The sequence below is a fragment of the Dermochelys coriacea genome, chromosome 3 (assembly GCF_009764565.3).
Source record: "Dermochelys coriacea isolate rDerCor1 chromosome 3, rDerCor1.pri.v4, whole genome shotgun sequence".
Classification (NCBI taxonomy): Eukaryota; Metazoa; Chordata; order Testudines; family Dermochelyidae; genus Dermochelys; species Dermochelys coriacea.
The window spans coordinates 114,010,792-114,032,407 of record NC_050070.1 but is presented as its reverse complement, the minus strand read 5'-3'; the positions used below and the strand labels follow the sequence as shown (position 1 = coordinate 114,032,407).

The 21,616-nt window shown below is 42.0% G+C and overlaps 1 protein-coding gene across 8 annotated transcripts in view; it reads right to left on the bottom strand.

Moving 5' to 3' along the window:
- Positions 1–21,616, bottom strand: part of SASH1 (SAM and SH3 domain containing 1) — an 866,583-nt gene that overhangs the window by 28,139 nt on the left and 816,828 nt on the right. For all 8 annotated transcript variants that reach the window (XM_043511160.1, XM_038395547.2, XM_043511162.1 and 5 more), the window contains 3 exons: positions 12,051–12,397; positions 6,384–6,458; positions 3,394–3,537 (listed from right to left, as the gene is read on the bottom strand). In XM_043511160.1, coding sequence (XP_043367095.1) covers positions 3,394–3,537; positions 6,384–6,458; positions 12,051–12,397 — 566 coding nt within the window. The remainder of the gene's footprint in view (positions 1–3,393; positions 3,538–6,383; positions 6,459–12,050; positions 12,398–21,616) is intronic.

Genomic DNA, 21,616 nt, shown 5'->3' with positions numbered 1-21,616 from the left:
ATGAAGAGAAAAACAATTAACTGGAAAATGCAACCTAGGTACAAAGAAATTATAAACAAAAGCAAGGATGCTTAGACACATATATGAGGAGGCAATTTCTGTGTTCATTCCTTCATGCATTATAGACAATCCAAAAGCATCTTATCCATATTCGCAAAAAGAAAAGGAGTACTTGTGGCACCTTAGAGACTAACAAATTTATTTGAGCATAAGCTTTCGTGAGCTAAAGCTCACTTCATCGGATGCATTCAGTGGAAAATACAGTGGGGTGATGCATCTGATGAAGTGAGCTGTAGCTCATGAAAGCTTATGCTCAAATAAATATTAGTCTCTAAGGTGCCACAAGTACTTCTTTTCTTTTTGCGAATACAGACTAACACGGCTGCTATTCTGAAATTTATCCATATTGAAATGGTGACAGCCTATCGGAAGAATGGCTCAAGCAATCATTTCCATTTCTGGTAGCTATGTGCAGGCAGAGCAGCATTTGCGTGTTTTTGAACACATGCTGGCAGCACAGAGGCACTTAGTTTGAGAAATGATGCCACAAAGATAGATGGTACAGCATTTAAAACAAAACAAAACCCAACCCTGCTGATATACAGAATAGTTTGCATTTTCACAGACGTGTGGTCATGAAACCATCTGAATGAAACCTATTATTTACATACTGCAGAATCATCAGGAAATATCTTCCCAGCATCTGACTCTTCAGGTCAAGCGAATCTCCAGAGAAAGCAGAAGAGCAGAAGCAGATCGCTAACCCAATGTGCACACAGTTTTTCAGATTTATCTCATTCCTAAGTAGAATATCCGAAGGGTTGTTTGGCCCAAACATCTTATCTTTAAATTTCCATAATATAGGAGGAAATGTGACCTTTGTTGCAGCTTATTATTTCTTAATTGAACTGCCCATTTGAAATGAACAATTAAAAAAAAAGTATCACCAGTGTAGATCCTATTTATGAATCAACGTGGCTGCATACATACTTAGGAAGAAGAAAAGGAGTACTTGTGGCACCTTAGAGACTAACAAATTTATTAGAGCGTAAGCTTTCGTGAGCTACAGTTCACTTCATTGGATAGCTCACAAAAGCTTATGCTCTAATAAATTTGTTAGTCTCTAAGGTGCCACAAGTACTCCTTTTCTTTTTGCGAATACAGACTAACACGGCTGCTACTCTGATACTTAGGAAGGGGATTCCACCTGTGAGCAATACTGCACATGATTGAGGATGACACCACATGCTGCGTTATTAAAAATGTACTGATAGAACAACTCCATTTGTCATTATTTGGAATAGATTTAGTTATTTTTAAAAATATATTAATTATTATTAACATTTGTACGATGGTAGAGCCTCAAGGCCTCATCCAGGTTGGGCCCTGTAGTGCTGGGCACTGTTCTAATGTAACTCACTGGTGAGTGTGCATTCCAAGGCTCCCTTTCCCCTCTGCGATTCACAAAGGGTATGAGTTGGTACAGTCCCAGCTAAACAGCCGTGTCTCTTTAGCTCAAGCTGTAACAGCTCATACTTTTAGCTCTGGAGGTTACCTGGTGCATTAGCAAAGACTTCAGCTGCCACACAAACAGAAAAAACAACAGTCCCTGCCCCAAAGAGTTTACAATCAAAAACGAAAGTTCCGGACTAGCAGCATGGGCTTGAGCAAGGCAGCCATGTCTGTGTGTGAAGTGATGGACGATAACCATTACAGGGATGACCAGTGAAATAACTTTGTTCAGCAGCTTTGGTTCTACAGTTCCACCTGCCACCCTAAACTTTACCACTGCTTTCTTCTGGGCACGTGTGGCCCAACACTCATCCCTTCTCTTTAATAGCATCAGGTAGCCCATTCTCAGGGAGTTCAAAAGGCACTAGGTGGGAAGACTGCAAGGCAGAGCTATTTCCTTCCAAAGTAAACCCATTTTCTAGTTCATTGGGATGACACATAGCAACATGCTCTTCTCCAGCCTATAAAGCACAAGGGAGAGAGAGAGGGGAAAAAACCCCACCCCAAATCTCCCATTCTTGATGTTGCTTTCTAATAAGTTTTCAAGAAAAATTATTACAAAATTGTTTTGGCTAGCTGTTGAAGTCCTCTCCAAAGTCTGCAAGAATTAAATGAGAGTTACAGTTGGTCACACTATTCTGGTGCTGCAGGTCCACATTTACCAGGGCAGTTAAAATTATGACTTGATAGATACCATTTGCATTAGCCTGGGATCAGTCTGCTTCAGTGAAGAGAAATATGGATCACTTCATTTGGGAGCAAAAATCCACAATGATCATTATTAATTTGAACTGTAATTGCACCTACAGGTCCCAGCCCCACTGTACTAGGCATTGCACAAGCATATGCCAAAGAGAAGGTTCCTGCCCTCAGGAGTTGATAGTTAGAACCGGATTCTCAACATCAGAGCTGAGTACTGTTCAGTGAATGACAAGAGAAAAATAACGGCTGAAAGTATGTAGCCAAGCTGTCCCAAGAGGTTTCACCAGAGGACTGCTCATAAATTAACACTATGATGGTATATTTGTTCCTGTCCACCAATAGCACGCTCCAGCTTTCTAACGCTGCAAGGATATGCTAATTGGCTGCTGATTATTAAATGGCCACTAGAGGGTAATATTTATTAGAGAAAATTTTGCTTTCCCAGCTGTTTTGTAAGCAATTACTTACACATTACAGGTGGAAAGACTGATTTATCTTTTTTTAGTTCATTAGACGCTTTGACAATCCACCAAACCAAAGAACATGAAGTCTGCCAAAAGGGATTTTCTCGGAGAGAGATTTACTTTGGCCAGAGTAAATTCAAAGCACAGCTTTACAACTGCATACACTTATGGTTGCTTTTAAGAATGAACTGTACAAATCTGTGATGAAGCAATGGTAGAAATAGATACAAGTGTATCTATTTTCATAGGCTGCTGCAGAGGGAGCGGTAGGATGGAGGTTAGCTCTGCTTATGAGAGGGGAGTTGTATATGTTGAGTTTTATACGGAGTTCAGTTAGGGTGTCAGCTGTATTTTAATTTTAATTTTTTGAACTTGTATAAGGAGTCAGTGCTCTTTTTATCACTGTAGAAATCCAAAGAAATAATAAATAAAATGATAGAGGTGAAACTACAACACGTCAGTCATCTCCCTCTGTTGAACAGTCACCTAGAAGGAGATCTGAGACTGAATTGTCATGATTAGGTTTCTATAAAAGAAATTTCTATAAAAGTGAGGGATTTTAGAAGAACACAGGACTTGCCATATCACACTAAGTCACACAGAAAAATTACTTCCTGACCTCACTGGACCTTTGGGAGATACCTTGAAGCATGCGGATCAATAGCCCCTATAGTTTTTATCCTAGCAAGTATAGTCCATTATGAGCATTTCATACCTGCTCTGACAGAGAGCTGCTATATTTTTTAGACATCCTTTTCTTCATGGTTTCTTTTACAGACTTCACCTTTTTGCCAATAGATATACGGGAGGCAGAGGGTGATTTGATCACTTCTTTATAAATGAAGTCTCCTTCTTTGCCCTGCAAAATAAAATAGGGGGTTATGTCTATTAAATAAAATAGAAGAGCAAATTCTTGGCACGCTGCCTGCCTGTTATATCTCACTCCAGTGCTCAATGCAAAAGGTATCCAGGGGTGACACAAAGGTAGCATGGTATTTGGTTCACTGCTCTTAGCTTCAACACGGAATCCTTCTCTTTTTTGGCCTTGACAATAAACTCAGTGCATAAACCACTGTAGCATTCTCATCTACTCCTGCTGCTCCTCAGACCCGATTATAAGAACTGGTTTGCTGCCCTAGAGGTATTGCATGAAGTTATGTTGGGGATTCAGTAGAGGGCGTTCCTCTACTTTGAGTTACCATGGAACATTCAAGCTGTTAGGCAACACTACCTTCTGATACAACATAAAATAGTAATCCTATCTGTTGCTTGGTCAGTAAAGATCCCTTACCCTTTTTACACAAGAGTAGGCATTGCTAACCTTGTGATCCTAGCCAAATACTTACTTAGTAACTGCATTCTGCCTGTCTGAATTCCCATTTTATTTTCAATTGGATAAGCTGCATTCTCTCTTCTAAACTGTTGTGTAGGTTTCCTATAGTTTAAAACAGTTGCTGCATCCACCACACATGTTAAGTGGCTGCACTGATTGATTTTTACACAGACAGTTTACACAGTTTGTCTGTAAAACACAATATTTCTCCATATGGCTTTCAAAATACATATTATAATACAACTCTGTTAGAGAAGCACTAGTAGCACCTATGTAGCCAAGGCTGTATTGAGATTTGCACTGCAAGCAGGACAAAAACCCATTTCACACTTTAATGGTTGAATTTAGTCTCCAATATGGTGCAATAACCCTTCAGGAGGATAATTGAATTTTCCACAAGAATTATAATTTTGTTTTAGAAAAAAGGTCATCATCATTACAAAAACCAAAGACAACATATATGCAAACCCCCAAACAAAGCTAGTCTAGTTAAAAAACCCTCTCCCTCCCTCTTCTAAAAATCATTGTGAAATCTGGCAGTCACCAACTCTACCTTCGTTTCTCTTTGCAAAGATAACCTAATTGCTAACTTTACTGCTTCTTTTCATCAAGTTAAAGATAACCTTTTGTCTTGTGAGTTCTGAAAAGACATTAAACTAATGCAGTTAGAGACTTTCAGCAAATCCACTTGATCTGTATGCATTAGTCTTCTATACCATATCTTTCTCACAGCTGGTGGAAAGGGAAAGCATAACATCTAGATTTCATAGTTTCCCAGATCAAAAGATAACCTGAACAAAACATCACAAACTAGTTTAAAGATACTAGCTAAAAGATATACATCATGTGCTTATAAACCACGTGTAAGGAAGAAAATCACTGAATACCAATTTCTCTAGTCCCAAGGAAACTAATCCCTCCTCATTATCAGTCATGTTGGCAATAGGTTGTTTTATTATTTAGATTTGATCTAAGCTATTTGATATAAAAGAATTGGCAAAGACCAAGGCTAAAATAGTAAAAGTTGTTCTTGGGGGGAAAATGGTACAGTGAGCTGATCAATATTTATAATATAGTTCCTTTTGGTTGCAGACTTCACAACAGCAACTTTTGGATCAAAGTAATACATTTGAGAGTTTATTTTTTAATTCCAAAAATAGCATTAAGAGGCTGGGGGGGAGGACTGCCAACTTCAGAACAGACACTTCTATAGTGACTTCCATCCAGATATCTCAAAGCCTTTCACAGACACCAATGAGTGAAGGCCTAAAACATTTTTGTATGCATTTTATAGATGAAGCACTGAACCCAGGTTAAATAATTTGGGGGCCCTGTGAGTATGAAAATTGGGCCCCCCACTCACATGGACCCCAGAATGCCCTTCTTCCTTACCCCACTCAGACGCCTGAATGCCCCTTCCATCCCCCAAATGCCCCCACACCACATATATCCCAACAACACTCTACCAGCCCCACTTTTCACGACAGCCATCACACACACATCCCACTCACTGCGGCCCCAACCCCTCAGCCCCATTTATAACAGTCCCTACCATCTCCGCCCCCAACCTCACAACCCCTCTACATTCCCAACTTTCCCCCAGCCGTCACCCCACAGTCCACCAAGAACTCTCACCCAGCCTCTCACCCACTGCCCCAGGACCTTCCTGGTCATTCACAGATGCCCCTCCAGCGGAATGCTCTGTTCCCATCTCAGGCTAGGGTGGCTCCTCCCAATTCCAGCTACCCTGCAATTCTCAGGTTTGGTCTGGCCACCCCTCATGGAGGGTAGCTAGGCAAAATTGGAGGAAGCAGCATTGAGAATTGCCTTGCTGGGTCACCGCACCATTCAGTTTTGTTTTGGATTTTTTTTCGAGCGGTTAGGGCTCCCTGCCCCCCCACCAAGATGGGGCCCTGTGCAAATGCACTGAAGGCACATTGGTTAATCCAGAGTGGTCATTGTCGTCATCTTCTTCTTGTGTCCTGGTCACAAATTAGATGTTTTTCCATCTGTGGTGAAGCACAGATATCACTTGACTTGCCTGAGGTGATGCAGCAAGTCAATGACTTAGCTAGGAATAGAACAGAGAGCCGACCCCTAGTCCTGTGCTGTAACCACCTGATCATACTTCTTCTCACATACAGTATATATAAATAAACACACAGTATATGGTTGTCACAAAGCTGAAATCCAGTGCAGTTGGTGGTTAAAAATAATAATTGTGCTCTATGGGCTGCTTACTTGGATCCCCAAACTGCTATTGTAGAACTACATTGAAGACTACATTGAACTCTACCAAGAAGCATTTCATAGTACCACGAATGAGGAGCCTCCTGCTATTTCAGACCCAGCCCTTCCTTCCTCCTACTCACCGTTTGGTCAGAGTTGTTGTTTCCAATGTGCAGGGAACGATTTGTCAAGTCAAATCCTCCAAAGCTACAGGTTCTCTGTGAAAAGGACAGGATTAGTACAGAAACAATCACATTACAAACAATTAACTCACTCAAGCATCTTCTCCCATTTGGAGAACATCACTGAAAACACAAATGTACGCAAAAAGATGAAAATGGAAAAGAGGATGAGAAATTGAGAAAACTGTCCACTCATTTTATGCAGTAAGCCTTTCAATTTTCTGCCAACCGGATTCCAGTCTCCTCCCCTATACTAGTCCAAAGTAGTATCTGTATAGTCAAGGGCCCCAATCCTGTGAGGTGTTGAGTGAGCACCTCCTGAGAGTAGCTGAACACCTTCAACTTCACTGAAATCAATGGATGAGCTAAGTACCTTGCATAATCAGGCCCTGTGGGTGGAAGGGAACATAACCCCAGTCCAGCTGTCCAAAAGGGATATGCCACCAGAGGTTTTATTCTTCCAAAGCAATAACTCCAGTTTAGGCATCTCTCACCACCTCCTTGGTGGTACAAAGCAGCTTTATCACCCGCTGGGAGAGAAAGTAGGTCATATTTACAATGGCACGATTAGCCCAGTGGAGTGACTCACTCACTGCTCCTCAGACCTGGCCAAAAACTCTGATACTAATAATCTCCCTGCCTAAAAGCATCAGCACTATGACACCGGTTTCCTCCCAACATCACAAAGCCATAGAGTGACCAATCACACTAAGTAAAGCCACATGTCCACAGCAAGAAACAACATGTTCAGCTCTGGCTGATGGGCCTGTTCTAAAACTCTTGTATCAGCTGGAAGAGGACTGGCCCCTTTGAACTCAGTAGGAATACAATTACTGCCTTTCAATACAAGAAGGTAAAACTGTTAAAACTGTTTTTCCCCCCTCAAAAATTGGGGCACAGTACTGTACTTCAGTGACCTTGCTCTGTTCCAATGACTGTGTTTAGATTCTTTTCACTGACAGTAATCACATGAGACATCCCAGGGAAATAAGGATGCAGCAATCAGTATTTATTTGTATCAATGGGTGAGATTCATTAGTTGATTTACAGACAGGTAGTTCTCTGTTTTAAATGATCTCTTTATAGTTAGACATAAAGAGATGGGGAAATACCTGAAGAACATTGCTGTGCTTTTTTACATCCTGATCCAACTCATAATGAAGTCAATTGAGAGATTTCTAGTGACATCAATGGCATTAGATCAGGTTCTTAGTTCTTCAGATTTGCCTAACAAACATCCAAGAGCTGTTGAAAGGCCTGAAGGTAGGTAACACCTATCAGCTGAGAGCTACTCAACGAAAAGCCTGGAGACTGTGATTTGCAGGAAGAAGACCCACAAATTACAGCCCCCAATGGACAATTTGATTAATTGGTCCTATTAGAACAAACCTTTGTTCTACTTATTCATTTCTAATCAGGTGGGGTGGGACAAAGCAACACAACAAATATGGGGATGAAGAAAGTTGCATGACCTCGAACCTGTCAAAGTTGGCTATGGGTAAAGCAGTGGGTGTCTCTTGAAAGCTATCAGCTTTCTATCCCTGCACATTCAGTGGCACGTAAAGAAGCCAGCCACAGAAGCAGGGCAACAGGCTCAGACATAAGCCCAGAGGGCCAAGCCTTTGCTCCTCTGCTCCCATGGCACTCAGATGCAAGAACATGTGAGATCCAGCTTCATAGAACCTCCTTCAATGAACACTCCTACTCCAAGCAGACCACAGCCTTCTGCTGAGTTGGGAGGAGGGAGAGGGAACTGCAAACGAGAGCAACATCTAGAACACACAAGAGAAAAACAAAGAAGAGAAAAGAGGAGCAGAAAAAAAGGCATGAGAGGAGAAAGACTATGGACAGGAAAAGAGTGACAGCAACTGTACTGAGGTATGGTGAGAGGCCACCTAGGGAGGGGTGTGTGTGCGCGTGCATGTGTTCACTGGGTTAAGGGCATCCCTCTGTCACAAGGGGGATACCTGCAGAAAAAGTTTGAGAACAAATGACTTAGTCACACTGGTCAAAGTGAGCTCACAACCTAGCTGTGAGAACTGTTTTCAAGCACTGTTTATAAAAAGTCATACGCTAGCCACACCAGCAAACACCACCATTAAGATCTATGTTTCATACACAGCACTTTTTAACCCAGGGGTGGGCAAACTATCTGGGCCGTGAACCATTTTAAGCCAGCCCGCAAGCTCCTGCTGGGGAGTGGGGTCTGGGACACCCCGCGGCTCAGCCCCACTCCTGTGCTCCAGCCAGGGCGTCGGGTCACCGCAGCATGGCCCCGCTCTGGGGCACAGGGTTGGAGGCCACTCCACGTATAGGAGCCGGAGAAGGGACATGCCACTGCTTCGGGAGCTGCTTGAGGTAAGTGTCATTCAAAGCCTGCACACCCGAGCCTCTCCCCACACCCCAACCCTCTACCCCAGCCCTGATCCCCCTCCGAATCCCTTGGTCCCAGCCCAGAGCATCCTCCTACATCCCAAACTCCTAATTACCAGCCCCATCCCAGAGCCCACCCCCCCAGCCAGAGCCTGCCCCAATTTTGTGAGCATTCATTGCCTGCCATACAATTTCTATACCCCGATGTGGCCCTCAGGCCAAAAACTTTGCCCAGCCTGTTTTAACCACATAACTGGGACCTTCTGTGCCAAGCGAATTCTAATTAATCCCAGCTTGCTCAGATAACCTAACACTGAGGAGAGGACAGTGGAACAGAACTTAAGGAATTGTTCTCAGACAATGGCTTTTAAGCTAGCCAGAGTAGTTCTTGTAGCAATCTTCTCTGAGAAGAAAGTCCTTGTAAATCTGTAACCTTTACCTTGCCCTTTCATATCACTTTGATCATTTCTGGTAATACTGTACCAAACAAAAAGTCTGTGGATGAAGAGAGGGATATTCAATGGAATGGTCATGCAATCAAAAAACCTTAACATATTAGGATACTGGGAGGAAAGAAAAACTGATGTGATTCAAAAATTTCAAGCATGCCCAGGTCACCGAAACAAATATAAATGACAAAAACAAATGGCAAGACTAGACTGTGACCACTTCCACTGAATACAAAGGCATTACAATTTCCCTGAGGTTGCAGCCAGAGTTACAATTTTAGTGCTTGAAGGTCATGAGAATCTTCTCAGGTTTCTGCTGTTTTAAAAATAAGTTTCTTTAAAGCTAATTGATTAGAAAGTCCACTCCAAAAAAAGAAAAAAAAAAAAGAAGTGCTCTCCTTCTCTTCTCTAATTTTATCTTTGTGAACAAGCTAATGAGTTCCATAATAAGACTTCCAAAGTGAGACTACTCATGTTTTTAAATGATTAAACAGCTTCCCCTTGGAGATGGCATCTATATTTACAAGAAGAGAACATCAAAGGGCATTTCTAATGCATAATTGTGGTATTTTAGAAGATATGAAGAACTAGTGGATCTTGTCAGTCTGCATATGCCCCACAAGTATTCAACCTGCAGAGAGGTGTTTCAGGTACAATCAATTGAAATGTCATTACATAAAAGAATATTGTTCAAGAACACTATTTCTGGAAGTAACATGACTCTACCAGTGATAAGTCAGCTAGTCCCAGCTATACTGGAATTGGAAAAGGTTCAGAAAAGGCAACAAAAATTATTAGGGGTACAGAACGGCTCCCGCATGAGGAGAGATTAATAAGACTGGGACTTTTCAGCTTGGAAAAGAGACGATTGAGGGGGGATATGATAGAGGTCTATAAAATCATGAGTGGTATAGAGAAAGTAAATAAGGAGGTGTTATTTCCTCCTTCTCATAATACAAGAACAAGGGGCCACCAAATGAAATTAATAGGTAGCTGGTTTAAAACAAACACAGGAAAGTATTTTTTCATGCAATGCACTGTCAACCTCTGGAACTCCTTGCCAGAGGGTGTTGTGAAGGCCAATACTATAACAGGGTTCAAAAGGGAGCTAGATAGATTCATGGAAGACAGGTCCATCAATGGCTATTATCTAGGATGGGCAGGAATGGTGTTCTGACTCTGTTTGCCAGAAGCTGGGATTGGGTGACAGGGCATGGATCACTTGATGATAACCTGTCTGTTCATTCCTTTGGGGCACCTGCCACTGGCCACTGTCAGAGGACAGGATACTGGGCTTGATGGACCTTTGGTGTGACCCAGTATGGCTGTCCTTATGTAGGCTACACAGAAGCACTAGTGGAATAGCCAGGAGAAACTGTTAATTGTACTGGATCAAAATAAAGTATTACCACAATGGCCATCAACCAAATTCAAGTGTAGCCTATGCCTGCTGGGTGTGGTGCTCTTTTCCCCTCTGGTGGTACTTGACCATCTAGAGATTAATGAGTCTGCTACAGTCTTAGCTAAAAGCCATGTGGCTTTTAACTCATGCTGTTAAAAGCATACACTCCTCTGCTGGCTACCCTTCCCTGTATCCCAACTTCCCAGGTCTCACCTCCACCACATGCTAGGGAGCAGGAGCAGCAGCCAGGGGCAGTGCAAAAGTGACCCAGAGAGATTCTCTGCTGGAGAGAGAAGTTGGGGAGGAAAGCAAGCACGTAGAAAACAAAGCCCTCTACCTCTCTGAGTGCTGGACATGTGGGGAGGGAGGCTACAAAGCTGGAGTGCATTATGTTAGCAATTGAGAGGAAAACTGAGGGGGAAGAGCTGGGATGAGAGTAGGACGGATAACAGAAAAGCAGAAGGAGAGAAGCAGAATTTACTTAGTCTTCCATCCATCTGAAGGATTTAGGTACCCTACAATATTTCCTTTTAAAGAATGCTGAACTAATTTATGAAACAGCAGAAAACATTTTTCACATTGCTTCTCTTTTCACCAAAATCTCAATTTCTGAATTAGTTTAAAAGAAGCTTTTAGTGGTAAAATTTGCTCTTTCCCATTGACTCACTCCATGCACATGGGAACCGCAGACTTGACAACTCTCTTCTCTTTATACACTGAAAGGGATTATATCACTGGGGACTAGAACAGCCTCCGTCCTCACAGCTCATTTTTGCATTTAACAACTTCTATTGGCAAATGAGAGGGGAAAAACACTGTACTAAAGTTTACAGGTTGGGATAGAAAGCAGAAACAATGCTGACTGCAACCTCCCAGGAACTGGAAGGCCATCTTCATGACAGCCCTTTGACTCACAGACTTTTGGTGGATTCTCAAGAGAACCCTTTTAGTACAACGGTCCACTGTGGCAGCCCACTTCCTTTTGGCCTCCTCATCCTCATCCAGCAGGCATCTCCTCAGGTCCTGCTTGTCAGTCTTGCTCAGGGTCCTGTCAGTGACGGGACGCACCAGCTGTGATAGGTTGAGGTGACTGTACAGGCTTCTCTCCACCACGTAGGTGATATTGAACTCACTGACAGAAGTGCGCCCTCGAAGCCTTCTGTTTGGGAAGCCACAACCTCCTCCCCCTTTGGCTTTGTGCCGGAGCAGTTGTAGGTCACAAGTTGCAGGGGATGAGCCTTTCCTGACAGGACGCTGGCAGAGAAAAGCTCTGGAACAGGAATAGTTAGTATCCATTTTCTTCAATCGGATCTGCTTCCTGACACTCTGAACCTCCTCCAGGGACACCAGGAGATGGTGCTTGTGCCTGTTGCTGTCATAAAAGCAAATACTTTCAGTACTTACCCCATGGCTCAGGGAGCCAAGGCCCTTCTTCATCTCCCCCTCTGTCAAAGAGCGGCAAACCTTCTGGGTCTTCTCCTCTTCTGGGTAAGAAAAAAATGTCCCCAGCTTCTTGGGGGGCTTAATAAGTCCACGGCTATCAGTTTTGCTGAAGGTCTTAACCAGCTTCCTATTAGCACCCCAAGTATCTAGACTGCTGGATGAAGGAGAAGTGGTGAGTGAGTCTGAGTCATCCTCAGGCTGCTTTTCAGAAGAGCCATCTAAGTAGAATTGCTTCTTGTGAACTCCTGAGTAAAGTGCCGATCTGTCATCCAGTACAGGAGAGCTGTCAAGTGAGTGCTCGTCCACACCTACAGGGAACAAAAGCAGCAAAACATACATCATCTTTCACACTTATCGTCTAATTTACTCATAGACTAGGGAGTCTTCCCCTGGAGGTTGTGCTCTGGCCAATCATTTCATTAAATTAAGACAACAACAACAAAATACAGATACTTAAAATGGAGAAAATATTCCTGATTACTGTGATGCACAGTAGCCCATAACATTTTTGTTGGTGGACAGACTTGCAGCAAGTTCTCCCACTTCCATAAGCAAAGCAAGATTTCTGGGATAACTTAATTAAGAAGTAACCTTAAAGAATATTTTAAAAAGACATTATCAAGACCTTTTCAGCATTTTAAACATCATTCTCCCCTTCCAAGTGGTGTCAGTCATGAAGTTTTAAAAAGTTGAAATCAAGATGCTTCTTCCCAGGACGTATTTTTTCATCAATCATGGCACACACTGTTTTATTCTATTAATTAGAAATAACAACAGTAATAAAACTACTTTGCACTTATACAGTGCTTTTTCATTCACAAACCTCACAGAGCTATAATGAAGGAGCAGAAAGTATTTTCTTTCATTTATAGATGAGAGAGATGAAGAACAGAGAAGTTAAGTGGCTTGCCCAAGCTAGTCAGTAGCAGAGGTGAGACCGGAACCCAGGTGTCCTATCACATCACTTATATGCCAGACTATGCTCCTCCTGTTGGTTTTTTATTGTCACTCTGGGTGCTGAGATGTTGACAATGGGCCAAATTCTGCTGTTCTTAACTGAGCAACATTCCCATTGAATTCTAAAAAGTTTGCTCAGTTGAGGACTGCAGATTTTGATGCATTGATATTTACGTATTTATTTAAAGAAAACAAGGGCACTGAAGGACTGAGTGTGGAAGGAATCTTAACAGAAGTTACAAGTATTGTGAAAACACAGTGAAATCACAGGAGTCTTCCCCACTTATTTCTTGCAGAAAAGTGTGAAAAGAAACATGTACACCCACAGTGGCTCCCATACCATTCTGTTGGGTCCTAGAGCTCAGCTACCAGCAATGCAATGAAATTGATATGGGCAAGAAATGCATTCAAGATACTCAAGAGCAAACACCACATCAAACACCCCACTTGGTTTCAGATTTCCAATAGCCAGTTCTGCTACAAGCCAACAGTATTTCTCTCTGTAAGGTATGGAGCTGAGCCCAAGGATCGTACTGAAAGGCTAGAGCTTCCTAGGGGTGGCACCGAGTTCTATTTACATTATGTTTACTTAACACATTTGTGAGAGAAAGGAAGTTGGTCAAATTGTGGGTGTACCAACCTCAGCATCCCTTTAAAATATGCTTTTCAGCAACTCTCCTTATTTTAGGTGGAAAAAATGATTTTTCAAACTGAAATATTATTTTAAAATAATGGTGAGACCAAAGATACAAGAATGGGACCTGGGCTGCCTTTGGGATTAGTGGAGGCAAATAATATACTTAAAACATAATTCCTTTTTACATGTAAGGGTTTAGAATACATTTTCTTCAGATTTTTCTACTGAGCATCTTTTAAGCCAGATGCTGAGTTAGGGAAAAATGCCAAAAAATAGCATGCACGCACATGACAGTTCTGCCCAATATATTAGCTAGGGCATGTATATAGGCAATTCACACATGTGTGTGTGTTCCCAATGCTCACAGAACTGTCTTGTACAGATTGAATTAATTTTTAGTGAGCCGTGAAACTTTTTAAAAGAAAACTGAAGTTTTATCCATCCCCACTATAACTCAAGTGGCTTCCACAGTGTTACAGCAGGGATGAATTTGGACCACTGACTTCAGTTATGGTGTTGGTAAACTATCCTAATAATAGTGAATAAATTCCAACATGCAAACAACATTGTAGGTCTAGCCTCAGCGTAAACAAGGCTGTGAATTCAGAGTTGAGACTTCCTATTTCATCTTCTGTTCATTCTGTCGGCAAGAGACATCTGCTGCACACATATTAGTTGAAACCTCCGCCTCTCTTCTGTGAAGGTACAGCCAGCTAAATAAAGGAATGGTTGTGTGCCAGATTTGACACCCTTTAACTCTGCACTTTCTGGATCTGATTAAGACTCTTAACATCACTTGCACTGAACTGTTCAGTGGTTCAATTACTTTTTTCCTTTTCGCAGTGTAACAGAATAATAGTTCGCTTGGGAGTGAATAAGTGTTGACAAATTACACTGACCTATTGAGCAAATATGTATTTAAACAACTTGCAAAATATGCATTGTGTGTCATAGGCAACAACAGATGTTGTACAGAGTCAGTCCATAGTAATAGAGCAGGGGTGGCCACACTTACTGACCCTCTGAGCCACATATGACAATCTTCAGAAGTCTGAGAGCCAGGGCACACCTGACGGGAGTTGGGGCTTCAGCCCCTCACAAGAACGTAAGAATGGCCATACCAGGTCAGACCAAAGGTCCATCCAGCCCAGTATCCTGTCTGCCGACAGTGGCCAATGCCAGGTGCCCCAGAGGGAGTGAACGTAACAGGTAATGATCAAGCGATCTCTCTCTGGCCATCCATCTCCACCCTCTGACAAACAGAGGCTAGGGACACCATTCCTTACCCCATCCTGGCTAATAGCCATTAGTGGACTTAACCTCCATGAATGTATCCAGTTCTCTTTTAAACCCTGTTATAGTCCTAGACTTCACAACCTCCTCAGGCAAGGAGTTCCACAGGTTGACTGTGCGCTGAGTGAAGAACTTCCTTTTATTTGTTTTAAACCTGCTGCCCATTAATTTAATTTGGTGGCTCCTAGTTCTTATATTATGGGAACAAGTAAATAACTTTTCCTTATTCACTTTCTCCAGACCACTCATGATTTTATATCCCTCTATCATATCTTCCCTTAGTCTCCTATTTTCCAAGCTGAAAACTCCTAGCCTCTTTAATCTCTCCTCATATGGGACCCGTTCCAAACCCCTAATCATTTTAGTTTCCCTTCTCTGAACTTTTTCTAATGCCAGTTTATCTTTTTTTTTTTAGATGAGACCACATCTGTATGTAGTATTCAAGATGTGAGTGTACCATGGATTTATAAAAGGGCAAAAAGATATTCTCCATCTTATTCTCTATCCCTTTTTAATGATTCCTAACATCCCGTTTGCTTTTTTGACTGCCGCTGCATACTGCATGGACATCTTCAGAGAACTATCCATGATGACTCCAAGATCTCTTTCCTGATTAGTTGTAGCTAAATTAGCCCCCCATCATATTGCATGTATAGTTGGGGTTATTTTTTCCAGTATGCATTACTTTACATTCATCCACATTAAATTTCATTTGCCATTTTGTTGCCCAATCACTTAGTTTTGTGAGATCTTTTTGAAGTTCTTCACAGTCTGCTTTGGTCTTAACTATCTTGAGCAGTTTAGTATCATCTGCAAACTTTGCTACCTCACTGTTTACCCCTTTCTCCAGATCATTTATGAATAAGTTGAATAGGACTGGTCCTAGGACTGACCTTGGGGAACACCACTAGTTATTCCTCTCCATTCTGAAAATTTACCATTTATTCCTACGCTTTGCTCCCTGTCTCAGTTCTCATGAAAGGATCTTCCCTCTTATCCCATGACAACTTAATTTACTTAAGAGCCTTTGGTGAGGGACCTTGTCAAAGGCTTTCTGGAAATCTAAGTACACTATGTCCACTGGATCCCCCTTGTCCACATGTTTGTTGACCTCTTCAAAAGAACGTTAATAGATTAGTAAGACATGATTTCCCTTTACAGAAACCATGTTGACTTTTGCCCAACAATTTATGTTCTTCTATGTTTCTGACAATTTTATTCTTTACTATGGTTTCTACTAATTTGCCCAGTACTGACATTAGACTTACCGGTCTGTAATTGTTGGGATCACCTCTTGAGCCCTTTTTAAATATTGGTGTTACATTAGCTATCTTCCAGTCATTGGGTACAGAAGCTGATTTAAAAGGACAGGTTACAAACCATAGTTAATAGTTTTGAAATTTCACATTTGAGTTCTTTCAGAACTCTTGGGTGAATGTCATCTAGTCCCAGTGACTTATGGTTAAGTTTATCAGTTAATTCCAAAACCTCCTCTAATGACACTTCAATCTGTGACAATTCCTCAGATTTGTCACCTACAAAGGACGGCTCAGGTTTGGGAATCTCCCTAACATCCTCAGCCATGAAGAACTGAAGCAAAGAATTCATTTAGTTTCTCCGCAATGACTTTATTGTCTTTAAATTCTCCTTTTGTATCTCGATCATCCAGGGGTCTCACTGGTTGTTTAGCAGGCTTTCTGCTTCTGATGTACTTAAAAAATATTTTGTTATTACCTTTTGAGTTTTTGGCTAGCTGTTCTCCAAACTCCTTTTTGGCTTTTCTTATTACATTTTTACACGTAATTTGTCAGTGTTTATGCTCCTTTCTATTTACCTCACTAGGATTTGACTTCCACTTTTTAAAAGATGCCTTTTTATCTCTCACTGCTTCTTTTACATGACTGTTAAGACATGGTGGCTCTTTTTTTAGTTATTTTACTATGTTTTTTAATTTGGGGTATACATTTAAGTTGGGCCTCTATTATGGTGTCTTTGAAAAGTGTCCATGCAGATTGCAGGGATTTCACTCTAGTGACTCACTGTACATTTTAATTTCTGTTTAACTAACCTCCTCATTTTTGCATAGTTCCCCTTTCTGAAATTAAATGCCACAGTGTTGGGCTGCTGAGGTGTTCTTCCCACCATAGGAATGTTAAATGTTATTATATTATGGTCACTATTTCCAAGGGGTCCTGGTATAGTTACTTCTTGGACCAGATCCTGCGCTCCACTCAGGACTAAATCAAGAATTGCCTCTCCCCTTGTGGGTTCCTGTACCAGCTGCTTGCAAAAGCAGTCATTTAAAGTATCGAGAAATTTTGTCTCTGCATTTCGTCCCGAGATGACATGTACCCAGTCAATATGGGGATAACTGAAATCCCCCACTACTATTGAGTTTTTTTATTTTGATTGCCTCTCTAATCCCCTTTATCATTTCATCGTCACTATCACTGTCCTAGTCAGGTGGTCAATAATAGATCCCTACTGTTATATTCTTATTAGAGCATGGAATTACTATCCATAGAGATTTTATGGAACATGTGGATTCATTTAAGATTTTTACTTTATTTGGTTCTACATTTTCTTTCACATATAGTGCCACTCTCCCCCCCGCAGGACCTGTTCTGTCCTTCCGATATATTTTGTATCCCGAAGTGATTGTGTCCCATTGATAGTCCTCACTCCACCAGGTTTCTGTGATGTTTATTATATCAATATCCTCCTGCAGGGGCTTAGGGTTTCAGCCCCACTCCTGCTGAAGCCCCAAGCCCTGGCAGGAATGCCACATGGGGCTGAAGTCCTGAGACCCCCCTACCTGCTGGGCAGAAGTCCCTACCCCACCATCTCTTCTGTAAGGCAGAAGACCCGACTCCCCACGACTTCAGTCTGGTAGGTGGAGATTGGGGGAGTAGGGGTTGTGGGGCTGACATAGTGCTTGGGATATGCTACATATCTCCAGGATCTGATAAAGATATGGATAGAGACCTATTTAATGTTTTTAATGAAATAATTACTATTAGGAATTGTGTGATTATGGGAGACTACCTTCCCTGATATAGATTGGAGGACACATGCTACTAATAATAGTAGGGCCCAGATTTTCCTGGATGTGAAAACTGACAGATTTCTTCACCAATTAGTCACTGAACCAACAAGAGGTGACGCCATTTTAGATTTGGTATTGGTGAGTAATGATGACCTCACATAAAAACTGATTGTAGGGAACAATCTTGGTTGGAGTGATCATGAGCTAATTCAGTGTAAACTAAATGAAAAGATGAACAAAAACAGATCTGCAACAAGGGCCCTTGATTTCAAAAGGGCAAAAACTTTACAAAATTAAGGGAATTAGTTAGGAAAGTGGACCAGACTGGAGAACTCAAGGATCTTAACATGCAGGAAGCTCGGAAGTACTTTAAATCAAAGTTGCAGAAAACAATCTAAAGCCTAAAAAGAAAAGGAGGATTTGTGGCACCTTAGAGACTAACACATTTATTTGAGCATAAGCTTTCGTGAGCTACAGCTCACTTCATTGGCTCACAAACGCTTATGCTCAAATAAATGTGTTAGTTTCTAAGGTGCCACAAGTCCTCCTTTTCTTTTTACGGATACAGACTAACGTGACTGCTACTCTGAAATCTAAAGCCTGCATCTCAAGAAAGCAGGAAAAATTCATAGGGAAAGGTTGCAGACCAAGCTGGATGAGCAAGTATCTCAAACAGGTGATTAACTGAAAGCCTACCAGGAATGGAAGATGGGTTAGATCAGCAAGGAAAACTACCACTTGGAGGTCAGAAAATGTAGAGATAAAGTGAAAGCCAAAATCCAAGCAGAGCTCGACCTTCAGGAAATTAAAACCAATATTAAAAGGTTCTATAGCCATATAAATAAAAATGAAACAAGAAAAGAAGAAGCGGGACCTCTAAGGAGGCTGTTTGAGGATGGGATAGAGATTAAAGATAATCAAGGCATGGCCCAACACCTAAACAAATACTTTGCCTCCATTTTTTTTAACAAGGCTAATGAAGAGCTTAGGGAGAGTGGCAGGCTGGCTAATGGGAGCAAGGATATTGAAAATAGAAATTACCACATCCAAGGTGGAAGTCAAACTCAAACAGTTTAAGTTTTAGTTTAATGGGACTAAATTGGGGGGACATGGATAATCTCCATCCAAGAATATTAAGGGGTTGCAATTTCATGTGCCAATTCCTAATAGCAAGGACTTTTAATGAATCTGTAAACTCAGCAGTCATATCCTATGAATGGAGAATTGTTAATACAGTAAAAGCTGTTTTATTGGGCATGTTGGGGGAATGGGGGGTGCCAATAAGTGAAAAATGCTGGTTAACTAAGAGGGAGGAAATTTGGGTACGGAAGGGAGTGCAGGGCTGGGGGTTCCGTCTCAGGCTCTGGGAGGGAGTTTGGGGCACGGGAGGGGGTGCTGGATCTGGGGGCGCTCACCTTGGGTTGTTCCCTGCTAGCGGCGACCTGTCCTGGCTGCTCCTAGGTGGAGGCGCGGCAGGCAGCTCTGTGTGTTGCCCCTGCTCTGAGCTCTGGCTCTGCAGCTCCCATTGGCTGGGAACTGCAGCCAATGGGAGCTGTGGGGGTGGTGCCTGGGGGTAGAGACAGCATGCAGAGCCACCTGCCATACCTCTGCCTAGGAGCAGCCAGGACAGGTCGCCGCTTGCTGGGAGTTGCCCAAGGTGAGTGGCCCCCAGATCGGGCATCCTGCACCCCCTCCTGCACCCCAAGCTCCTTTCAGCACCCAAACTCCCTCTCAGAGCCCTTGCTCCACACGCCTTCCCACGCCCCAACCCTGTGCTGGCCCAACACCAACCAAACTATAAACCGGACTTTCAATGAAGATCAGAAATGCTGGTTTATAGAGCTTTCTGGTTGGTGAAGTGCCAGCTAAAATAGCTTTTAATGTATATTTTTAAGTAAGGGGAAAAAGGTGATCTGGAAAACTAAAGGCTGTTAATTTGACCTCAATGGTATGAAAGGTCTTGGAACAAATTTTGAAAGAGAAAGTAGTTAAGGACAGAGAGGTAAATGGTAACTGGGATAAAATACAACATGGTTTTACAAAAGGTTGATTGTGCCAGACTAACCTGATCTCCTTTGAGAAGATAACTGATTTTTTAGGCAATCTACCTGAATTTCAGTAAGAAATTTGATATGGTTCCACATGGGAAATTATTAGTTAAATTGGAGAAGATAGGAAAATGAAGAATATGAGAATTGAAAAGTGAATGCGGAACTGGTTAAAAGGGAGACTACAATGGGTCGTACTGAAAGATGAATTATCAAGCTGGAAGGAGGTTACTAGTGGAGTTCCTCATGAATTGGTCTTGGGACCAAACTTATTTAACATTTTTATTAATGGGAGTGTGCTAATAAACTTTGCGGATGACAAAGTTTGGATGTATTGCCAATATGGAAGAGGACTGGAATATCATACAAGAAGATCTGGATGACCTGGAGAATTTGAGGAATAAATGGGATGAAATTTATTAGTGCAAAGGGCAAGTCATGCACTTAGGTACTAACAGTAAGAATTTTTGCTATAAGTTGAAGACTTATCAGTTAGAAGTGACAGAGGAGGAGGAAGACCTGGGTGTATTGGTTGATTCCAGCATGACTTTGCTCCGCCAATGTGCTATGGCCATGAAAAAGGCTAATGCAGTCCTAGAATGCATCAGGTGAGGTATTTCCAGTAGAGACAGGGAAGTGTTAGTACCATTATGCAAGGCATTGGTGAGACCTCATCTCGAATACTAGGTGCAATTCTGGTCTCCCATGTTTAAGAAAGTTTAATTCAAACTGGAACTAAGACGATCTGAGGAATGAAAAACCTACCTAATGAGAGGAGACTCAAAGAGCTTGGCTTATTTAGTCTAACCAAAAGAAGGCTGAGGAGAAATATGACTGCTCTCTATTAATAGATCATAGGGATAAATACCAGGGAGGGAGATTAATTATTTAAATTAAGCGCTATTGTGGACTCAAGAACAAATGGATGACAACAAGTTTAGGCTTGAAATTAGATGAAGGTTTCTAACCATCAGAGGAGTGAAGTTTTAGAACAGCCTTCCAAAGGGAGCTGTGGGGGCAAAAAACCTGACTGGCTTCAAGACTGAGCTTGATATGTTTGTGGAGGGGATGGTATGAGGAGACTGCATACAGTGGCATCTCCAATAACCAGTGATGGGATGCTAGATGGGGAGGGCTCTGAGTTACTACAGAGAATTATTTCTCAGGTGTCTGGATGGTAGGTCTTATTCATGTGCTCAGGATCTAACTGATCATCATATTTGGGGTCAGGAAGGAATTTTCCCTTGGGTCAGGATTGGCAGAGACACTGTTTTTTTGTTTTTGCCTTTTTCTGCTGTATGGGGCATTGGTGACTTGCAGGGTTAAACTAGTGTAAATGGTGGATTCCCTGTAACTTGATTTGAGAACTTCAGTAACTCAGCCAGAGGTTACGGGTCTATTACGAGGTGAGTAAGGTTTTGTGGCCTGCGATGTGTGGGAGGTCAGACTAGATGATCATGATGGTCCCTTTCCGGCCTTAAAGTCCATGAGTCTGAAAGTCATTAAATACTAATTAGCTTGTTAAGATCAACTGCTTTTGTTGGAC